This window comes from Anolis sagrei, chromosome 5 (assembly GCF_037176765.1).
Source record: "Anolis sagrei isolate rAnoSag1 chromosome 5, rAnoSag1.mat, whole genome shotgun sequence".
In the NCBI taxonomy this organism is placed as follows: domain Eukaryota; kingdom Metazoa; phylum Chordata; class Lepidosauria; order Squamata; family Dactyloidae; genus Anolis; species Anolis sagrei.
Genome location: NC_090025.1, coordinates 93,559,399 through 93,584,179, shown reverse-complemented (window position 1 = coordinate 93,584,179; position 24,781 = coordinate 93,559,399). Strand labels below are relative to the sequence as shown.

The following is a 24,781-nucleotide window of genomic DNA, read 5'->3' as shown; positions in this document are numbered from 1 at the left end:
AAGCTTTTTTGTGGAGAACATTTACAATTGTTCTGGAAAATTTTGCCATAGGAAGATTACTGATGTAGGTTTTTCTCTATTTGCGTATGTGTGTTTTCCATCTTACACACTGTGTGATGTAGCTGGCAAATGTGTTTAAGTTACATCTTCAATTTTATTTCGGTCATATTACTAAGATTGTAATGTAGCTTTAATTGTTGCACAGCAGTTATTCACAGCTTAAAAGCTATATTGGATTGGAAGTAGATTAAAAATTTCCTAAACAGGTTAATGTCAGTGAATCAAGTAGACGTGTTGGGACATTTTTAAAAAAACAGAACATTTGGTACCAGAAGCAAAAATAGCATGGATAGGTTCCTTCACTCCAAAAAAAGAAGAGCACTTCAACATCTTCTGCAATTTTTTCATTCAGAGGCAACAATATAATCATATAAAACTAGGTCAGGGAAGTTTTATGTAAGTAAACAAAAATATAATAATAATAATAATAATAATAACAACAATAACTTTATTTTGTACCCCACCTCCACCTCTCCAAAGGGACTGGGGTGGCTTACATATGGCACATATGACACTGAACGTTCTAGTGTGCAATTGGAAACTTCTTCCAAAATATAAATAGTGATATTTTCCCTCTTTTAATCAGCATCTACTTTTCTTAAGATTTGCATTTTGGTGACTGGACTTTGGATCTGTGCTTTTCTTTTAAAACCATGTTGGGGTGAGCTAGTGAGCTATATTTTTATCCACTCTCCTCTTTTCTGTTTTGCTCTTTATGCATACATCGCAAAGGCTTCTGAAGGCAATTGCCATTTACCTTGCCCGTTATAAGCAGCTATGATAGAATTGTAGCACAGAATTACATTCTTTCTCATCACAAGCTTTATTGTAGTATTTACTGCAGATACACTGCTGCTATTTATCACTGATTCTGTTTCTCCAGCTGTTCTTCACTGTCCTCCCTATGCTAAGGTTGCTAAAAAACCTCTGTCAAAATAGAGGATAAGGAAGAAAGGGGGCTGGAAAGGTTTAGGTGCTTTGTAAAAGGGAGCTTCCTTATCAGAGACTTTGTTATTAGAAGTATACCTGAATAAAGACATTTGGGATTGTGAGTGAAAGCAGGCTTTACCACAAGCTGCATGGACCAAAACTCTCAATAATACTATATTGTGGAGTGATTTCTCCAGTTGGCATAAGGAGTACAAGGCTTTCTTCTTGATTGTACCTGACTTGTTTGGGTTTATGTACTTTGACTGTGGTGTCCTCTGAACATACCTGCAATTGTTTCCTATGTTTTAGAGGAGAGGAAAACTCCCTTTTGCACAGTTTGATACAAAGGCAATTGAAACTTGTGACAAATTTAGTTATAGTTGTGTGCATCATTGTATGATTTTGGCTTTTATTAAGTGCTTTTTGTAGCACTTGTTAATGTATTCAGCATTAGGAATAATCCACCAACTGCTGAATGAATGTACATGTACACAGCAGCATCAGTTCGGTGTTAGATAATGAAGATTACATAACCTGCCCCTATGAGTTATCTCAGTAGTACTGTATATACTAGGGCTGTCCAACCATGGAAAAATTTGTTTCTAAATTCGATTCGTTTTTAGGGGTTTTTTGCATTTCGTTATTTAAAAGAATTCCGAAATTTTTCTTTTAAAAAGTTCGATATTTACGAAATTTCGGAAATTACGAAACAATTTCGAAACAATAACGAATCGATTCGTTAATGGCGGACGCGATTGCACAATACGTTAAAAAACCCTCCAAATGGGACAGGGGGAACTTCTGAAGCTTCCCTCTCCCTCTGTTGTTGACTGTTGGTGTGATAATTTTTTTTTATCACTGATAAAACAAACGACTATAAAACTTGCACCAGACATACGGAAATAATAACGAAATAATAACGAAACAATTTCGAAACAATTACGAAACAATTTTGAAACAACTACGAAACGAATTGGAAAAATTCGTTTCGTTTTTTAGTTGCTCCTGAATGGTTCAATATCGCTTCGTTATCAAAAAAATAACGAATTAATAACGAATTACGAAATTAACGAATGAAACTGCCCAGCCCTAGTATATACCCATGTATAAGTCGAAGGCAGATTTTGGAGCCAATATTATGTATGTATTTTGACATGATGCATTGATAGGTCAAGGCTCATTTCACACATAAGGGGAAGCATCTGAGGACTTGGTGCCCCTAGCTACTGTTGCCATTTTCCTGACCAGGCATTAAAAATGCTAGTAGCAGCACCATGGCAGAGAGAAAAGAGGATCGATGCTTCTTTTTAGGATTTCCCAGGATGGACTAAGCCCCTGCCTTTCCCCCTCTACTCAGAGAATGTAATTATTTCTCTTTCTATGTAAGAGTTGAGGTACACTGACCATAAGTAGATCCAGATTTTGGGGTTGATTTTTTGACTTACAAATCTAGAGTTACACATGGGTATATAACCATAGAGAGGTCAGCACTTCCAAATTACCTATGTGTGCTATGATCACAGACTTTATTCTGTTAAAACTAAGAATCATAGGCCCCTTCTACAATGCCATATAAAATCCAGATTATCTTCTTTGAATTGGATATATGGCAATGTAGACTCATATAATTTGTCCAAATCAGATAATGTGGATTATCTGTTTTGATAACCTGGTTTATATGGCAGTGTAGAAGGTGTCGTTATCAGTAAGCTATGGTGATTTTTTTATTTATTTATCGTGTCATCAGCAACCAGACATTTGTATTACATTTTTAACAAAAATTAACAAACAGACAGACAAAACACAGAATTTGCAAGCTTGGTAGTTGATTAAATGTCCTTTGACCAGTATCTGGCCACTTGGAGTGCCTCTGGTGTTGCCGCAAGGAGGTCCTCCATTGTGCATGTAGCATGGCTCAGGTTGCATTGCAGCAGGTGGTCTGTAGTTTGCTCTGCTCCACACTCGCATGTCGTGGATTCCACTTTGTAGCCCCATTTCTTAAGATTGGCTCTGCATCTCGTGGTGCCAGAGCGCAGTCTGTTTTGACTCTATTCCACCAACCACTGAGGAATTTTCACTGGCTACAAACATTCTTCACTTCTTCAGGTTATGAACATGCCCCAAATCACAGAGACAAGCTTTGTGTACTATAGACACAAATGGTACACAGACTTTGTTTAGCTTCCTGCTCGCTGTTGTTGTGATTTCATGTGACCTGTGAAGAGAAGACGGAGATGGATATTTATGTTTTATAGTGGGACGAGAATGACATGGAACACCCACTGTGCAATGCAGAGGTCAGTGGTAAATGTTGGCACCATTGTCTAGAGGGGGGAGGGCTGTGTTTTGGAGACTTAAGAGCCACAGACTTTCAAGGGTGCCCAACTGTGGGAACAGTTTTGCCAATGACCTTAAGCCATTACAGTTGGAAACCTGCCAGGCTATAAAACTCTGTCCCATAATGGGCTGAGCATCTCCTGCTTCAGAAAGAATTTTCCCCATTAGCAACTGAATATATTTTACATGTCAGTGGTTCATAAAAGGGCTAAAGTAATTAGAAATACTCCTTGCTGTGTTTTGTAATCTTTTTCTTACAGATGGCATGGCTGTTGAGAATTTGTAATCTGAAAAGGAAAATGTGTTCACCAAAGATTCAGAATTTTTCTCCGTCAATACGTATACTAGAGAGTTTAAATTATTTAAACTCTGCATTTGGCATGATCAAAGTATGTTCAGGCTGCTAATGGAATTTAATTCCATTACATTTAACCTGGAAGCAGCAGTAATGAATTTATGTTGGCCTTAAAAGCCTGTTAGTGTAGGAACCTAATAAGACATCTAAATGAAGGCTCCTATTTGAAACATAAAATAAAAATACCAAGATGCCATTAAGAGTAAATGTATGGGCTATGTTTTCTGTATACTAAAAAGTGCACAGTATTGAAAATAAATAATACAGAATTACTCAAAATTGTATTATAGTAATAAATAAACATAATCTCCTTTGCTTCTCTCAATCTAGTCCTTTCCAGAAACCTGCAAGTCTCTGTTTTATCTTCTCTCTCTGTGCCATGTTGTTCTGTTCTCTATTTTCAGACTTATGAACAGTAATTTGCGTAGGGTTCTGTGGACCCCTGTTCCACTGCAAAGGCAACTTTTTCCTTTCCAACTATTGACAAACTCTAAAGGCAAATTTAAGCATTCAAACTTAGCATTTATATATTTTGGGTAGTTCTGTACTGCCTCCCAACCCACCAGGTTACCTGAAGCAATACACAAACAAAAAAATTTCAAAATAATACAGGGTGTGGCAGCATAACCTCATTTTTTAAAAATACATGTCATTCAGTCAGCTGAAGACGTAGCGGAGCGCTAGTGGTCTCGTTCGAGAGGCGGGAGTATAAAGTTTTGTTCTGACACAGTTCAGTCGCCATCAGTGAAGAGCGTGCTTTTGCCATTAAGGCCTACTTTTCGAGCGGATGTTCTGTGATCGCAACCCAGCAGAATCGCTTTAATTTAGCCCCATTGACTCCTGTCCCGGACTGGAAATCAATTGTGACATGGGTCACTACATTCAGACAAACAGCAAGTGCGACAAGACAAAGAACTGGAGTCCCTCGGCCCATTAGATCACCTGAGAACATTGAGGTAGTGTGAGCTTCAATGTTACGATCACCACGGTATTCTGCGCGCATACATGCGTCTGCCCTTGGACTTTCCGATCGTTCTGTGAGGAGAATTCTTCATGATGATCTTCATTTCCATCCTTACAAGATGGCAATTGTGCAGGAACTTTCTGAACGTGACTTCAACTCTCGGAGGAACACGTGTGAGGTTCTTCTTGAAGTTGTTCCTCAGGACACTATTTTTTTTTTTTTTGTGATGAAGCCCATTTTCATTTGTGTGGATCCGTCAACAAACAAAACATGCACTACTGGGCTGACAACAATCCTTGAGATTTGCATCAAAGGCCTTTGCGTTCACCTAAAATCACAGTGCGGTGTGCAATTTCCTTAGCTGGAATTATTGGTCCCTGGTTCTTTGAGGAAAATGAAGTCGCAGTGACAGTGAATTCGGACTGGTATGTAAACATGTTACAGGAAAAAAAATTTCTCACAACTAGATGGGTTGGACTTAGGGGACATTTGATTCCAACAAGACGGTGCAACTGCACACACTTCAAGAGCATCAATGGCTGATTTGAGGGAACACTTCCCAGAGTGCCTCATCTCAATTAGGGGGGATTTGGAGTGGCCAGCCCGTTCTCCAGATTTGGCTCCTTGTGATTTTTTTCTATGGGGTTTTTTGAAATCTCATGTTTATGTGAACCGTCCAAGGACCCTACAAGATTTGAAGACCAACATCCAGGAAGAAACTGCCAACGTAACACCTGCTATGCTGGCAAGAGTCATGACAAACGCCAGAAATCGGTTTACTCAGTGTATGGAGAATGGGGGACGTCATCTACCTAATTTGATCATCAAAACTACTTAAAACAAAACTTTAGGTATGCACCTATATTATATAAAAAATTCTGATTCATACAATGGGTTTTATTAAGTTTTATTAAGTACTACTCAAGCAGGGAGCTTTGAGATGGTAGAACAGAAGCTCTCTGAAGCTCTAGGTGCCCTTACCGCCTACTACAGGGAAAACCAGCTGATCCCTAATCCATCTAAAACACAGACATGTGCCTTGCACCTTAAGAACAGACAAGCATCCCGAGCTCTGAGGATTACCTGGCAAGGAATCCCACTGGAGCATTGTAGCACACCCAAATACCTGGGAGTCACCCTGGACTGTGCTCTACCTACAAGAAGCACTGCCTGAATATCAAGCAAAAAGTGGGTGCTAGAAACAATATCATACGAAAGCTGACTGGCACAACCTGGGGATCACAACCAGACACAGTGAAAACATCTGCCCTTGCGCTATGCTACTCTGGTGCTGAGTATGCATTCCTAGAACATATCTTGCTAAAACAGTAGATATGGCTCTTAATGAGACATGCCACATTATCATGGGGTGTCTGCGCCTTACACCACTGGAGAAATTACACTGTTTGATACTATATCTCTCTCTGTGTGTGAATCATATCTATCTATCTGTATCTATGGCTGGATGGCTCTTTGTCAGGAGGGCTTTGATTACGTTTTCTTGCCGTTGTGAAGGGAGTTGGACTGGGTGGCGTTAAGGCAGCATTTCTGTTGGTCATGGGAGATGTCTGTGGGAAGTTTGGCCCAATTCTCTTGTTGGTGTGGTTCAGAATGCTCTTTGATTGTAGGTGAACTATAAATCCCAGCAACTACAACTCCCAAATGACAAAATCAATTTTTTTGAGTGAAGGACATACATTGGGTTTTTTAGGTGTCAATTTGTCCAGTGGTTTCTGAGTTCTGTTAATCTCACAAACGAACATTACATTTTTATTTATATAGAATGCTTTTTGTTTTGTAAATATTGTAGAATTCATCATAATTGGCATCCGACCAGAACAGTAAACTGTGTGAAACTGAGATGTGAGAAACACAGTACCTTTCATCCAGACAGAGCAATGAAAAATTATGCAAAGGAAATCCTGCATTTCCCATCGAGTGGGGAATTATCCTCTTAATATGTACTTCCTATTTTTCTAGACCATTTTGTAAGAGCAAGATAGAAGCAATCCCGTGGCCTTCAGCCAAAGCTTTATTTCTTCCCAGTAATTTATGTTACAGATTCTCTTCAGGGCTTTGGTCAATGACAATCAGAAAATTATACAAGGGGTTTTTAATAAGGGGGACTCTCCGAAGCATCGTAGGGAACTTCTTTGGTGAAGAATGGGAACTGAAGCAGAGAAACAGTGGCTTGCTGAAGGCTATTTAATGAATTCGCAGCAGAAGAGAAATTTTACCTAGGGACTTTATGTTGTAAAGCTTCCTAATAGGTTAGTTGCATAGATGCTAAAACAACTGAGCTGTTAACTGGAAATTCCTTAGTTTATGTTAGTTCAAACTCACAAAAGCAAATCTTAATTCACCTCTTCCTGCTCCTTTATTTGCTTGATCTGCAGTATTGGGATGGTGCTGTTGGACTGCTGTGCAGCGTTATAGTTGATATAATGGTTGAAATGATAGACTGAAAAGTTTTTTTTAACAACTTCTGTTATCTATTAATTTTCTTGCAAAGAATTATCTGCAAATGAAATCTTGTATTTCTGCATAGTGTTCCAGGTCTCTTCCTCATCATGAGCTAGATGAGCAATATCTGTATTGTTTTTAATTTTATATATAGATTTTCAGTAAATAAAATAATTTTTAAAACCTGGCATTCTTAAAGCATATTTTCGGTTCTCAAAGCATTTTACAAAACCATGTAGCCCTTGCAACAAATCTGTTTTCTGAGCCAGCATTATTATTCTTCAGAATTAGATGAGAATAGAAGAAGCAAGATCAACCTTTGAACCATTTCTGAAGAAGTTTTCTTCTGTGCCTGCATGTAGGTAAATGTCAGCAATATTTTTGCAGGTGAAACGTCAGGAGAGAATGCCTCTAGAACATGGCCATGTGGCCTGAAAAAAACTACAACAACCCATTGATTCTGGCCATGAAAGTCTTCAACAATAGCAATATTTTTGTTTATTATGCAGTATAAGGCTATGTATGTACCCAGTATACAACCACTTTGAGTCTGTATTTATTAATATACATCTTCAAAATTACAAGAGGGACCACTGGACATATGCAGCTCTAATTATGCACGAAAATGGTAAACATGTCATCAGGTAGCAGGTGTGGGAATTGCCCTCTCACCTGCTTTCTTATGGAGCTCCCAGTGGCGCAGTGGGTTAAACCCTTGTGCCGGCAGGACTGAAGACCGACAGGTCATAGGTTTGAATCCAGGGAGAGCATTAATGAGTTCCCTCTGTCAGCTCCAGCTCCCCATGTGGAAACATGAGAGAAGCCTCCCAATAGGATGGTAAAACATCAAAAACATTTGGGCATCCCCTGGGCAACATCCTTGCAGACAGCCAATTGTCTCACACCAGAAGCGACTTGCAGTTCCTCAAGTTGCTCCCGACATGAAAAAAACAAAACAAAACAAAAACTACTTTTTTATTTGGTTCTATCCATTGGCCCAGCTGCTAAATGTAGATGGGCTGGAGGACTTTGAAGAGTAGATTGTCTAAGGCCACCTGCTGAATTTCCAAACTCACAGCTCTCTTTTTAACCTACTGCAACAGCTTTTGGACTAGTTGAGAGAGAAGTGCATGGATCCAGGAATATCTGAACATGGGAATACAAATAAAATATGTATAGTCTGCATAGGATTCATTCATGCTTTTTTCAAATTATAATCCGGCCCTCCAACAGTTAGAGAGGGACTGTGACCTGGCCCTCTGTTTAAAAAGTTTGAGGACCCCTGCTCTACACCTTGTCCTGCCTTCTCTACCCTAAGTGAATTAATTTATCTAGAATTTGGATGGCACTCTTGTGACCATGTATTGTTGGACTACAATTCCCAGCATGCTTTTTTTGTTGGGCTTGCTGGAGGGAGTTATGGGGAAAAGCTCTAAAGCAGTGGTTCTCAACCTGTGGGTCCCCAGATGTTTTGGCCTTCAACTCCCAGAAATCCTAACAGGTGATAAATTGGCTGGAATTTCTGGGAGTTGTAGGCCAAAACACCTGGGGACCCACAGGTTGAGAACTACTGCTCTAATGGTATAAGACTCCCACCCTTGTTTTATAACTTTAACATTTAAACAGCTTTCTTCCTCTTCCAAAAAGATCACTCAAGTTGTGTTTCAAATAGTTATATGAATGCATTTTTAAAAGCTATAGTTTACATCAGGGGTCCTCAAACTAATGCCCAAGGGCCAATACGGCACCCCAAGGTCATTTACCCGTCCCTCACTCAGGGTCAACCTAAGTCTGAAATGACTTGAAAGCACACAACAACACACAACAATCCTATCTCATCAGCCAAAAGCAGGTCCACGCTAATTTGTTAAAATTGTTCTTCATTTTAATTATTGTATTGTTTTAAAGTGTTTTTTGCACTACAGATAAGATATGTGCAGCACGCATAGGAATTCATTCATGCTTTTTTCAAATTATAATCCGGCCCTCCAACAGTTTGAGGGACTGTGACCTGGCCCTCTGTTTAAAAAGTTTGAGGACCCCTAGTTTACATGTATTCTTGGATATAAAGAATCATGGAAAGACGGCTAATGCATTATGGTAGTCATATGTTATGCTCATATATCTAGTAGACATGTTTGGTTTTGGTAAGGTAGCCTATTAGCAAAGAAGTTAAGAAACCAAGGAAACTGTAAACCACTCCTGTGCATGCAAACCACAAAGATAGTTGGAACTTGAGAAATTCTGTCTGAAGGGTTTGTTCTACATAAGAAAAGAGAACTTGTTTCTCTTGCCTGGGGATGGTATTTGACCAGGAATTTACTAGGCTGTTGTTATACCTTGCAATAACAACACTGAATCTACCGTGAATAACATGGGAGCGCCACATTCCTCGGCAACTCTATCTATCCAGGATATGTCTGACTTTTCAAGTAGATCTTTCCCATGATCTAAATAGAGTTTTGCATTTCTTTGGCTACTACTAGGATAGTAAAAGGTTTTAGTATCTTTATGCAGGAAGATTTTTTTTACATTCTAGTCTTTCCAGAGCTGTTCATACATTGCTTCTTGTTATGCCACTATACTGAAAATTGATGAGTAAGGTTATGTTAGTTAAGTAGTTCTGTTGTTGAGGAAAATATATCAGCATCTTTTTCATGAGATTTGGCTATTTAAATTATTGTTGTGATTTGGGATTGGAACCATTCTGCTCCTGTAACATTAAGAACACTTTTGGTTTGTTGCATACCTTATTAATACTCCCTGTAATTATTACAACAGCATTTCTTCAATAGCTCATATTCCAGTGAAAAATGGTCTAATTCAGGCTGTCCCAACCTTCCACTACATAAATGAATGCATAAACAATAAGCCTGTGTCCATATCTACTTCCTCTGATCTTATTCTTCCCAGCTTGCACGCAACCGTATCTTACTATGTTTGTGGCAGTGAGTTCAATACAATGTACTTATACTATGGAGAGTGATGTAGTGGAATCCTTGAATGATGATGATGATAATAACACTTCATTTATATTCCACCCTTCTCACCTCAAAGGGGGAGCCCCCGGTGGTACAGTGGGTTAAACCCCTGTGCTGGCAGGACTGAAGGTTGCAGGTTCGAATCCAGGGAGAGGTGGATGAGCTCCCTCTATCAGCTCCAGCTCCTCATGCGGGAACATGAGAGAAGCCTCCCACAAGGATGATAAAACATCAAATCATCCGGGCATCCCCTGGGCAACGTCCTTGCAGATGGCCAATTCTCTCACACCAGAAGCGACTTGCAGTTTCTCAGGTTGCTCCTGACACGACAATAAATAAATAACCCCAAAGGGGACTCAGGGCGGATCACAAGTACACATACACAGCAAACATTCAATGCTGTTTGTATAGACAGTACACAGATAGACAGCACAGAAGTAGGTGTTGTTTTGATGCTATGGACAGTTGGGCTCGAGTCCATAGGGGGTGCTATTGCTCCATCCTCTATGATGAAGAGCCATCAGGATTTACTCATTCCAGCATTTTCTGATCTTCTTTTTCTTTAAGGTGTTGTAAAATACCTCCCCAGCTTTTAGCAGTGCCTAATTTCTCTAATTATAGCTAAAGCTGTTTTAAAGGTTCGAACCGCTTAGGTAAAGAGTGAGCAGGGCTGATGGTCAGCCGCTAACGCGAACCCAGGGCTTTGAACTTGCAACCTTTCGGTTGACAGATCTTATAGTTGCTGATGATTTACCAGCTGTGCTAAACCTCCGGCCTTATTTATATTGAAATACAGATAGAATCATAGAATCATTGAATTGGGAGGGATCTCGTAGGCCTCCTAGTCCAACCCCCTGCCAAAAAGCAGGAAAATAGCATTCATAGCACCCCTTATTTTCTGATTGCCACCTAGAAAATAATCTACCAATAGGTCTTTGGAACTGATGTATAAGTAACTGAGTATGTGTTAGTTTCAAGAAGTTCTGTTTCTAGTACGATCATATTGTTTTTATGGAGACAGCTTTCTAAAAAGAAGAGTCTTCCCCGGATTTTCACAGGTTCCAAATCACATGGAGAGCTTCCATCAATAGAGGAGACTTTCCTCTTCAGAAGGTCACCCTTCAGATGATACTGGCAAGAGAAAGGTTAGCACCCTCCTTGCCAGTTTACAAAATACAGATTATCATTGCTGGAAGAGAGAAATGAGGTTTGCTTCCTTGTTACCTTATTTGTGTTCTGTCAACACAAAAGGAAGGAAGGGAAGTGCCCCACCCTAACTCCAGTTCTGTCTTTCTCTTCAAGTGGAGAGAAATGAGTCTGAATACAATATTTTCTCGTAATAATCATAAATCCCAGGTTCTCCAGTCAGATGAAGAATATCCATGCATAGGAGAAACCCTCCTATTCAGACTTTAAACCTCCTTATGTTTGGAGAATAATGTAACTACATTTAGAGGGAGATGGTCTAGCAAGTTACCCACTTGCATGCTAAGCATGAAAAAGTTATGAACAAATAGAACTAAAGACACTTTTTAATCAGGAGACATGTCATAGTAAAAAAAGGTATTTGTGTTATTAAATTTAAACAGCAGTTTTTATAACTGTACTAGAAAAGTCAAGGCCTTTAGATTTTTAAAGGTTCAAATTATCTTTCCAAAATTGCCTTTGAAGACGGCTCGGAAGCTCCAATTAGTCCAACGTTCGGCAGCCATGATACTAACAGGAGCGGAGCGCAGGGAGCATACAACTCCTCTGCTGCACCAGCTCCACTGGCTGCCGATTTGCTACTGGGCTCAATTCAAAGTGCTGGCGTTGGCCTTTAAAGCCCTAAACGGTTCTGGCCCAGCCTACCTATCCGAACGTATCTCGGCCTATCAGCCCAACAGGACCCTAAGATCTTCTGGGGAGGCCCTGCTCTCTATCCCACCTGCTTCACAGGTGCGGCTGGCGGGGACGAGAGACAGGTGGCCCCTCGGCTGTGGAACGCCCTTCCCATGGAGGTAAGATCAGCCCCCTCGCTGATGGTGTTCTGAAGAAGATTAAAAACCTGGATGTTTGAACAGACATTTGGTTAATCGGTGCAATGAATGTGATGATTACAGGAATGGTAATATGGATGAGGAAACTGGATCACGATTTTAGTCATGAGATGCATTGGGTTGTTATTGTTGTGTCAATATTGTGTATTATGCTTTTATGGTTTTAAATTGTATATTGTTGACTGTTGTACCTTTGTTGTAAACCGCGTTGAGTCACCTGTTAGGCTGAGAAACTACGGTATACAAGTAAAGTAAAGTAAATAAATAAATAAATAAATAAATTTATAAAAAAAAAGATGGAAAACCAAATCATAAAATATGTTTACATCTGGTTTCTCCGATGACAGTTCTACTGCTGGCTAGGCTCTTATGATTTGTTGCGACAAATCAGTTACATCCTTGAAATATGAAGATATGTTGTGTCCGGCTGCATCTGGTTTATGTTCATAGATTGTATCTGAGCAAATAAAATAGAACCAGAATTATTGAAGTCTCTTGTGGCAACTTCTGCAGTCAGTTATTATGTGCTTCATTTTTGGATCACATAGTTAATGGTCTAGTTATCCTGCCAGCCTCGGGGTTCAAAATACATCCTGTTTACTTGAATCTTTGGTCTCTGCAGTGGGAGGGCATGGAGGGCTAAACAAGCAGCCCACTGAGCTGTATATTCTTCAAACCAAAGAGGAAAATTCAGTAATGAAGTAGTACATCTGCTGATTGGCTGTTTCATTTCAGAATGAAAGGCTATTCAGGGCAATTAGATTACACTAAAAATAAGTCAGGCTGCTTTTCAGGGTTATTTTTGTTAATTAATTGTGGCACTGGAGCTCTGGGGCACTTTTGCTCCCCTCCAAGGAGGAATTTTGAATTATGAGTTTTGTTTGGTTCTATGAAAAACATATTATTAACTATTACTATGAAAAACATCAAAACAAGCTACTATAGGGGTATTAAAAGTAATATTCTAGTGTTCTTTATGTGCATAAAGATACATTATTTAGACTATCAACAAACGTGAAATTAATTTTTCAAGTCATAAAGGGGTAAGTGAGAGTGAACACATTCAAAACGGTTGTAAGCCACACTGAGGACTGTAGTGTATAGAAATAGAATATATGTATCTTCAAGTCTCGGCACATACACCCATCTCTCCTCCCACATCTACCAGTCTGCTAGATTTTCCACTAACTTGCACATTCCTCTCAGTCTACCTCAGAACGCTTGCCTTTAAGATTGGCATACTGACCTAAAGGAAGCTTGTTTAGCACTAGTATTTTTCTTGAATCTTGGAAGTTGTAATTTTGGAGGGTTTTGAATGAGATCTGCAAGAAAATCCTCAATACCCTTACTCTAGTATAGTCCCTGTTAGTCTTTCTTAGAGTCCTGGTAGTTCACATGCTCTAAAAATGAAAGATATCTTATGTTGTTATTTTTGTTGTTTGCTTTCAAGTTGTTTCAGACTTATGATGACACTTGGCAAGATCTGTTCAGAGGTGGTTTGCCTTTGTTTTTTTCCAAGGCTGAGAAAGCATAAATTGCCCAAGGTCACCCAAGTGGGTTTCCATGGCTAAGTGAGGATTTGAACCCCGGTCTCCTGTTTCCAACACTCAAACCACTACACCACACTTGCTCTGATACCTGATTTACACACTGCTTTATGTCCATATCCAAATGAAAATTACTCCTTTAGTTCTGCATTATATTTGCTTATAAAGAAGTTATATTATTTTTTCCACCATGCCAGTGTCATGTTTCAGATACAGATAACTGAGTGCATATGTTCACTAAATGTACTGCTCACTATGGTTTTCTTTCCTGCAGTGGTAAGCCTGACCGACAGTTCAAACTTTGCTATGGGAAAGGAGTAGGGACCCAGTGGTATGCATAGCCCATTCTTGCTATGTTATCTGAACAAAATTAAGTGGAATATACTTCTGCAGTAAGTCTGTTGCTTAAGATGAGCTGAAAGTTCTGCTTCCAACCCCCCCCCCCCCTAAATGGTAGCATGTTATTCAGCAGAATGGCATTATTATAATATTATTATTATATGTTTTTATTATTATATTATTATTATTATTATTATTATTATTATTATTATTATTATTAATGGCAAACCCAGCTTGGCAGCTAGCTAGACAAATGTATATATGCTAGTGAGTTACACACATTAACTAGCTTATTTGGAACAGTTGCCCATGTAACCTATTCCATTCTGCTGCTACTGTCTCCACGTCTGTTTGGGAAAAGTTTCGCAGAGCAACCTATACCAACACAGAACTCAGAAAAAATCCTTTTGGATTACATTTCTCAGAATCCCCAGAACAACATAGACACTAGGCATGTTGTCGGAGAATTCTGGGAGTTGTGGTACAAATGGTAACTTTTCCAAGCTTTGAGCTAAGATTAGGAAAATCTGTTACATGTATTCAAAGCTATCTGGGGGTTTTATTTGGCCAATCTTCCAAAGGAAAGACTGAAAGCTCTTTCAGTCTTTTCTGTGGGAGGCTTAACTTTTTCAAAAGATAGCAAAATGATAACAAATAAAGAGGAAGAGATAGTCTGGTTATTCCACTGTTGAATATACAGGCATGAACAAAATGGATTTTGTGCTGGAGCAAGATGTATTGACATTTGGTCAAACCCATGTGAAATGGCAATCCTCTTTTTATTTCTCCATGAAATAATTTTCCTTTGCTTGCTTGCTGAAACACATTTTTCTGTTTTTGTGTATAAATCCTTTACCACTGGGTGACACTGTTTCACTATCTCTCTCTCTCCACCACATATGTATATATATGTGCATGTGTATAGGTATGTATATATACACACGCACGCATACATAACACATTCTTCTGTCTCACAAAAACAAGGCTTAAAAATGGGCACAACACCACCAGCATCACTTGAATTTGTCTGAAAGATCCTATCTTGCCAAGATATATAGTGGTACTCATCTTTGTTTAATGCAGAATAGTCCCGTGGATACATTTTCTACATTGATCTTTTCAGTGTTAACTTCTAGCCAGAAGAGGATTCATATTCAGTGCACTACAGATTAAATGTTTAGATGCATATTAATGAAAATCTTATTACATTTTTGCAATTGTGGTCATACAAATTTCTTGTGTATTTCTTCAGGCGCAGAGGAATTCTTACAGCATATGCATATGCTGACCTAGCATGTTCCCTCCTATTCCCGTACTATAAAATTCCATGCCCCATCTACACTGTATGTGTCTGTTTGAGTAAGGATGGATATTATGAATCAAGACACACTAGAAGTCCCTTCAGTGATATTCTGGTTGAGTGCAAGTTCTCTGGGCCAAGGTGGTTTTTGGAGAACCTTTCTCTCTTCTTCACCTAACCACATTGGAATTTAATTAGACTTGCTTTCTCCTTCTTGCAACCCCCACTTAAAAAAAAAAAGGCAGCTGAGCCTGTTCATTTGCCTTAGGCATTATGCTTCATTTGCAAGCCTGAGATGTAAACCTTTTCCATACTGAAAGGTGAACACTATCTCAGTATGCCTGCTAATGTTTGTTTATCAGTCTACTTTTAGGCGCTGTTATAGGATCCTATTAGAACAACATACATCTTGAATTGCTTCTCACATCTTACCTCTGGCTACTTCTCGAAAAAAAATGGATTCTTTAAAACGAAGCGGTATGCAGTGCCCAAAGCCATCACCACTTCCTCTGTGATAGCTTCCATCTGATGATACAGAAGTTGACTGGAGGATTACAAGACGAAATAGACCGATGTAGTATGCAGAACAAGAGGAGGAACAGCAGACCCCATGAAGAATCTATATTTATTAATTTATTTATTTAGTTACAGCTTTTATATTCTGCCCTTCTCACCCCGCAGGGGACTCAGGGCGGATTACAGTGTACACATATATGGCAAACATTCAATGCCAATTTTTGACATACAAACATATACAGACATACACAAAGGCTATTTAACTTTTTCTGGCCGCCAGGGGAGCTGTCGCTTTCATCGTCCATCTGCAACGCTGATGAAGCACTTCCGCATTCCCCGCATGCTTTCCCGCTGGAATGCTTTGCTGGAGTCTTCTTTATGGCCTCATAAATCATTTAATTTAGCCTCCACACTCTTTAAGGTGGTACCTAATTTTCCTACTTGACAGATGCAACTGTCTTTCGGGTTGCAACGGTCGACAACAGGCTACACACAATTGGTTGGAAACCCGGGCTGGCTTCGAACTCATGATCTTTTGGTCAGAGTGATCTTAATGCAGCTGACACTCAGCCAGCTGCCCCACAATCCCGGTGCCTATATGAAACATTCCTTCCAAAAACACTTGACGTTTGTTTCCTCCCCATATGGTAATTTTGAGCCCACGAAAATGCTTGACATTAGAGTAAAAAAAAATAAATTAAAGACAAAATGGTACCCTTTCCTACATTTAATTTTTGTCCAGGAGGTTAAGATGCCCTCTCCTCAGTGGTAGATAGGTATTATGAGAAACTAGGGAATATCTTCATTGTTTTGGAAGGCTCTTCGAAATGGCTTGCTCAGGTGTTTTAAGGAAACATTTAAGGTAACTAACTACCATGCTTCTTCATTTCTTTCTTAGTTAGACTCTGCTGGACTAAGTACATGAGAATACTTGCTTTGTCGCTGAAATTCCTATACTTTGAGCAAAAGGGCAAATTATGAATTATTTTTCCACATTTCTACTGTATTGAAGGTAAAGGAGAATGTGGCAAAACAGAGCCATCTTACCATTGCTAAAATAAAAATAGAATCGAATTCTAGAGTTACATAGAAGATATAACATGGCACTGAAGGATGTTTTATTGTAAAGACATCAGCCTGGAAGCGCTGTCTGTCTGAACTTCCAGGCAGATGTGATTATGAACATATTCTATGAAATACCTGCTTAAAGTGAAGATCCTTTCATGTAACCTTCCTTCTGTTTTTGCAAACTGACGGACTGGGAAAATCAAGCTGTTTTGTTGACATTAGATATATGCACTTGTACTATATAATATGTCATCTGAAATTATTGTAATTATCAGACACATGTAAGAGATGGAACAGACAATATATTTGTATTTGGGATGTCTATTTTTACTATAAACGTTGAATAAACATGCCTTTTCTTTACCCTCCAGTCTGCGTGGGCACAAAGTTTCATACACTGCCCTTCTGTAATTAATGGCTCCATTAACTACTGTAGTGATTGCCATGCTTCCTGGATCTAACTGTGTGCCCAGCTGACCATTCTTGCCACCCGTCTAATCATGAAAACATTTGGTGGTAATCTTCTGATTTTATGTTTCAGGCATGGCTAGAATAATAGTACATCCCTTGCCAAGCTTGTAAATTCACCTAAGCTTCCCCAGTTAATTCTATTCGGAATGGGGTGGATTTGTGAGAAAAGCTGCCTGCTATACAAAAGATCAGATAAACAATAATTAACCTTAAGCATTTGCGCTGACACTTGGTATTTAAAACAAGCAACACTTTCTTACAGACTGCTTCGGCTAGTGCCTTTACAGACTTCAGGAAGGCTGGCAGGATTTGAACTGTGGGATTGGCATGACTAACTGTCTACTGCTTAGACTTCTTTGTGAATCCCACCCTATACAGTTGGAGAATGTTATAATGATGAGGTTCATAGCATTCAAGGAATAATTCCAGGTACGGCAGAAAGGGAAGGTATAATTTTGGGATTAGATACAGGTATCTTCACATGTGCAGAAGTGACTTTCTTTACTGGTGATATAATATGTAAAGTAGGACTTATTTCACAGTGTGAAAGCGATGACATATTCAACCTGGCTCACTTTATTGGAAGCATAGAAATAATAATAATAATAATAATAGTAATAATAATAGTAATAATAATAATAATTTTTGTATTGCTGAAGGCTTTCATGGCTGGAATCACTGGGTTGTTGTAGGTTTTTTCGGGCTATATGGCCATGTTCTAGAGGCATTTTCTCCTGACATTTCGCCTGAATCTATGGCAAGCATCCTCAGAGGTAGTGGCAAGTATCCTCACTACCTCTGAAGATGCTTGCCATAGATGCAGGCGAAACGTCAGGAGAATATGCCTCTAGAACATGGCCATATAGCCCGGAAAAACCTACAACAACCCAATAATAATTTTTATTTATACCCCGCCACCATCTCCCCAGTGGGGACTCGGGGCGGCTTAAATGATGCCAAACCCAAACAACAAATTACAGCAAATAAAACCAAAAGCACAAACCAAAAACGCAGACAATAAACAACAACATCATAATTACATAAAACATGTGAATGCATAGCAATATAAAATTATAATAAACACAATCACAGTGACAATGGCGGGCTACATGTAATGATTAAAAGAAAAAACGAATTTAAAACTAATTAATGCTTTCTATGTGCACTCTCTTTTTGATGCTTTCTGCCACTGTTGTTGGTTCTTCACATAACCTCTGTATTCTGAAGGGAAAGTAAAAGTTCTTTTCTGCTGTTCCTAGAAAAAAAAACACCATTATTTCAATTTTTGTTTAATAAGAAGCCTTTTAAATCTTTCAATCATAGAATCATAGAACTGGAAAGGATCTGGAAGCTCCTTTATAAATGCAAATGTTTCTGTTCTGCTTCTTACCCTAAGAAGTATTCCAAGCCAGTTTACAAAAGAAAACAAAATCTCAAACCAAAACTTCAGCCGTATTAAAATAAAAGAAAGAGCTGAGATTAACGTACCACTCTCAATTGTTTTAAAAGAGCTAAAAACATAATGTAATAAAGATGTTTTTCTATATAATGTTTTGGGCAGGAATTCTGTAACATGGTACTTCCATAGAAAAGTTCCTTATTCTACATTCCTGTGAACTAAACCTTTTGGTAGGGAAGGATGATCACAATAAACAGGCAGATTCTTAAAGGAGCTGGTGGCTGTTCAGATATCCTAGCTGTAAACTGTGAGGACTTTAGATAAGCATCAACACCCTGAATTCAACCAAAAAGCAAACTGAAAGAGAATGCAATAGATCGAAGACTGCTGTGATTAGTCTGTAATGCAGTGGTTCTCAACCTGTGGATCCTCAGATGTTTTGGCCTTCAACTCCCAGAAATCCTAACAGCTGGTAAACTGGCTGGGATTTCTGGGAGTTATTTATTTATTTACTATTTTTGTATACTGCCCTTCTCACCCCGCAAGCGACTCAAGGCAGTTTACAGGTCAAAACACCTGGGGATCCACAGGTTGAGAACCACTGCTGTAAAGTGTAAATTCATGCTTTTTTGCCAGCTACACTTTCTAAATACTCCGCAAAACCAACTTTATGTAGGGCATTTCAGGTTGCAAAGTGGGCAGGATGAGATAAGATTAAATAAGGGCTTTCCTGATTTATACTCTCCCATGGTATAGTACTTATTGAGTGTTGGAATATGAGCCAGAAATCAAGGTTTGAACCTCTGTTCAGACATGGAGACACCCTAGGTCAGTGTGTCTCAACCTTCTTAATGCTGTGACCCCTTAACACAGTTCCTCATGTTGTGGTGACCCCCCAACCATAAAATTATTTCCATTGCTACTACATAACTGTAATTTTGCTTCTGGTATAAATTGTAATGTAAATATCTGATATGCAAGATGTATTTTCATTCACTGGACCAAATTTGGTACAAATACTCAATATGCCCAAATTTGAATACTGGTGGGGTTGGGAGGGGATTCATATTGTCATATGGGAGTTATAGTTTGCTGAGATGTATAGTTAACCTACAATTAAAGAGCATTCTGAACTCCACCACAATGGAATTGAACCAAACTTGGCACACAGAACTCCCATGACCAACAGAAAATACTGGAAGAGTTTGATAGACATTGACCTTGAGTTTAGAAGTTGTGCTTCACCCACATCCAAAGAGCACTATGGACTCAAACAATGATGGATCTGGACCAAACTTGGCACAAATACTCAATATGCCCAAATGTGAATACTGCTGGGGAAAATAGACCTTGACATTTGAGAGTTGCTGTTGCTGGGATTTATAATTCATGTAAAATCAAAGAGAATTCTGAACCCCACCAATGGTAGAATTGGGCCAAACTTCCCAGATAGAACCCCTATGATCAACAGAAAATACTGTGTTTTCTGATGGCCTCTGGTGACCCCTTTGAACCCCCCAAGCGACCCTCCCAGGGGTCCCGACCCCCAGGTTGAGAAACACTGCCCTAGATAATCTTGAGCAGATTGCACCCTCTCAGCCTCAGAGGATGGCAAAGCAAAGCCCCTCTGAATAAACCTTGACAAGAAACCTTCACAAGAGGGTTGCCTTAGGGTTGCCCTAAAGCACGCAATAACAATATAACAGTCATTCCCTACACACCTGCAAGGAAAAGAAACTATGTTTCAAGAACCCCCACCTGCAAACTGTCTTAAAACAGCAGTTCCCACAAAGATTTTCCAGCAGGCCTTTCTCTCTAAGTCTATTTGCATGGAAAGAAATGTTTTTCTAGCTTAATAATTAATCTGAACCAATGGCTCGCTATTTACATTCCTTAAACAGCTATAAATGAAACTGACATTGGGTACAAGCTATCTGCTAAAAGTGATTTTTTTTATATAAATCCTTTTGAGTTGCAGCAATTTATATAGAAATGTCTGGAACCTTAAACTCCTCTGTTTGCCAAGTGAGAGAGGTTAGTATTTTCTTTAAATATGTCTATCTGTAGTTGAGCTATCTTGGAAAGCCATGTCTAGTGCACTGTATTTACCTTTTGAAATACCTATCTCCATGTTGTGTAGAGGGCAAAGTCTACTAGTTTTGTGCCTCAACGATTTTGTTTTTATGATGGTAAAATATAGGGACACATAATATGAGAGTGGAGACATAGCGGACCAACCAACAATTTAAAATTTCAAGGTTTTTGAGATGTACCTCTAAGGCATTTGGAGCAAAATGTTCAATTGGTATTGTTTAGCTTTGTAGATTCAGTCTCTCAGAGACTAATACTCCTGTCTTTTGAAGTTCTTTAGGGACCATGGAGCAAACCTAAAAATAAGATGGAATTTCAGGATATAGAAACCATATGTGTACTTTGGGGGGGGGGGGGGGGATTGACCTAGTCGTTCCGTCTGACAAAGCTGCTGCCGTTGTCCACTCTGACTGATACTGTTATAAGCAACTACAATATAATGGGGTAGTATTTCTTTTTAATCTTGTATGCTTTGTCTTGTGTGCAATGCAAATTCTGGATGCAGAATGAGTTTCCAAAGTCTATTTGGTCACTTACTACATTAACAATATATACTGCTTTTCTGTCAAAGTGCTTAAGGCTGTGGACATTTTGTGACAGTGTGTTACAATCTAAGAGAAAAACATGAACAAAATAAGCATTTTTTTCTTTTGGATGATATAGCTGGTAGTGAACAAATTGACACATTAACATGCCTTGAAACAAAAATCAACTTGGCCCAGTAATTATGCCATTTAATGTTATGGGAAAACATCCTCATTTCCCTTGTCTAGATAGTTTTCCAGCAGGTTTTTCTTTCATCTCATGCGTAGCATACACAAACCTGTAAATATGTAAATATCTAGAACAGGGGTCCTCGAACTTTTTAAACAGAGGGCCAGGTCACAGTCCCTCAAACTGTTGGAGGGCCGGATTATAATTTGAAAAAAAAAACATGAATGAATTCTTATGCACACTGTACATATCTTATTTGTAGTGGGAAAAAACACACTTAAAAACAATACAATAATTAAAATGAAGAACAATTTTAACAAATATAAACTACTTAGTATTTCAGTGGGAAGTATGGGCCTGCTTTTGGCTGATGAGATAGGATTGTTGTTGTGTGCTTTCAAGTCATTTCAGACTTAGGTTTGAAAGGGTCTTTGGGTGAATTTGCAAATGCTAAGCAAGGGGCTTTGAATGAAATTAACAGCAAAAGAGAAATATTCCCTTTCTCTGTAGAAAAGGAGCAACAGGGAAGAACATGTTTTTAAGAAACAAGATGTGACATGTAGAGGTTGGAAGTTGTGTTGTGGTTAAGTTCAAAGGTTGTGGTTAAGCGCAGAGTCTGCAGGTACAAGAAGGTACTTTCCATCAAAAGGTCAAGGGAGAGGGGCTGGAAAGAGAGTACTTTCCATGACCTATTACTTGAGTATAAAAGTCAGCAGAAAAAGAGGAGGGGTGTGGCAGTCACTTGAAGGGTAGCATCTGCGTATGCTGCCAGGCTGTCCGTCTTCTTCATGAAGAAACTAAAATAAACCTTGGCTTTTAAAATCTTTTTTGGGACTGTCTCCTTCCTTACGTGTTCCTGTGATGTGGACCTAAGAAGACTCAATTTAGGGTCTCTAACAGGTTGACCATGAGAGAGGACTGGGTAAATGAGCTTGGAGGGCCATATCTGACCCTCAGACCTTAGTTTGAGGACCCCTGATCTAGAGCAATCCTGCATGCAGGCCCTCTCCCCCTTTTCCCAGTCTTTGTCAGTGACTGTTAACATTTTTGTTTATAATGAAAATGAAAGGGATCATATTCCTAGAAGTCCCCAAAATTGGTGATACTCATCTGAAGCAAAACACAGAACCTATTGGATTCTGTGTTTTGCTTCAAAATCCAATAGCATCTATGTTTTACTTCAGAGGAGTATTGCCAATTTTGGGATATTTCTGGTAACCTTTTCAGGATTTATTTGGAACAGAGAGGCCTTTCTGGTGTCCTTAACTGGCTTATTTTAGAAATATTGAATTGGAGCATAAGGTGTGGAAGGCAACATCATTTTTTCTTCTTCTTGAAACATTTTTTCCAGCCAGCTCAGAGCTCAAAGTTGAATGAACTAGTCCACCAACTCTCATAGGGAAGGTTCTGGGTGTGAATCGGCCTTCCAAACAGCCCAGGGTGATTTTGTGCAGTGATAGCAGTCAATTAGAGACAAAACTACAGAGAGTACAACTCCTTATAAAAGGACAAAAGGTCTAGGTCCAGATCATTTGAAAACTATATTCTCCCATGTGAACCTTCTCAGGTTTTGAGATCTTTGGAGGAGATCCTTCTTTCTGACCCACCATTCTAAAAGATACATTTGGTGGGAACACAAGAGAAAGTTTTTCAAAGGGCTGCTCTCAGGCTCTGGAACCCATTTCCCAGAGAAGCTAGACTGGTACTCCCCTTCTTATCTTTCTGCAAGCAGGTAAAACCCATTTTATTCCAACAGGACCATGAGAAATTGCTTTTTTTAAATGGAAGAACTGTATGATTGTGTTCTATGTGTTGTTGTTTTTAATAATCTTATGTTATGAATGAATTTTATTTTTATGACATTGTAATTGCTTTTCAACATTTATATCCTGTGAATTTTCAACTATGTTGCTTTAAGTTGCCTTGAGTCCCACACAGGAAAAAAGGCAGGAAATAATAAATGTAGTAGCAGTAGGCGGAGTCATATTAGTAGTAGTAAGTCCTGTGGCTAATATGCTGGTCTGACATGAAGGTACATTTGAGAAAATGTTTTCTGTGTCAAGTGATTTGATAGCATGTATTATGTGAAGAAAAATTATCAAAGTGGGCAGTATTGTATAAAAATATGCAACTGGTATCTTGTAGAAATTGCAGAAGGTCCTGTTCACTAGGCTTGTAGATATTAGGGTATCTTTCTCTCACACACATACATACAGCCCATATATACCATATTCCAGTACAAGATTTGAAGACGACCATAAACAGACCAAGTGTCCAAGAGTCAAAGTTGGGTATTTTTACTATGTCCAAGCAGTCCCCCAGTTACAAACATCCAGCTCCTTGTTACAGATAGGGTGAGAGGAAATCTATCTCAATGAAGAGAAATTCACTGCTGTAAGGAAGAATGATGCCTCACTGACACCTTATCACCAATTCTTATTTCTACATCATCCCAAAATTTTGCAAATCGAGTTGTCACAGGGACAGAAAGTGAGGTGAAATCTTCTGAACAGGAGCACAGACAGCGAAGCAAACATTACAGGGGTGTTACTCCATGCTATCTGAAACTAAAAAAAATGACAGTTATAATTAAAATATGTACCTGTACATACAAATTCAACTTAAGAACAATCCTACAGAACATATTTTGTTCATAACCCAGGGACTGACAGTATTGTAAGAAGGAAGCATATCCATATGAACCTGGAATACTAATCTGTATATTTAAGAGCATGGTAGCTAGAATTTATTGTTGTTTGTTGTTGTTATGTTTTATGATGTATTTGGGCTCAGCCTCTTGTAAGCCGCACCGAGTCCTGCGGGAGATGGTAGCGGGGTATAAATAAAGGTTTATTATTATTATTATTATTATTATTATTATTAAGGAATTTTTGCTAACTTTAAAAAATAATTCTTTAATGCCTACAGTGTACCAGTGTTAGCAGATATTTGGATAACATTTTTCTGTTGTTCCACAAAACTGAACAGGAATGTTTTCTGTATTACAGATATCTTGATTGTGGATTCGGAATTCAGAGAGCCTCCTTTTATTCCAAGAAGTATCATGGCAGAACCAGATTATATAGATGAGGACAATCCTGAATTAATTAGACCTCAGAAACTAATTAATCCAATAAAAACATCCCGAAATCATCAAGACCTCCACAGAGAACTCCGAATGAATCAGAAAAGGTAAGAAATAATGTT

General features: G+C 38.8%; 1 protein-coding gene across 3 annotated transcripts in view; it reads left to right on the top strand.

Moving 5' to 3' along the window:
* FAM107B (family with sequence similarity 107 member B) overlaps nt 1-24,781 on the top strand; it is a 66,348-nt gene that overhangs the window by 29,095 nt on the left and 12,472 nt on the right. For 2 of the 3 annotated variants that reach the window (XM_060778214.2, XM_060778213.2), the window contains exon 2: nt 24,583-24,766. In XM_060778214.2, the coding sequence (XP_060634197.2) occupies nt 24,583-24,766 (184 nt within the window). Of the gene's footprint in view, nt 1-20,708; nt 20,804-24,582; nt 24,767-24,781 lie in introns of those variants that run through there. The other variant, XM_060778211.2, reaches the window with a different exon arrangement.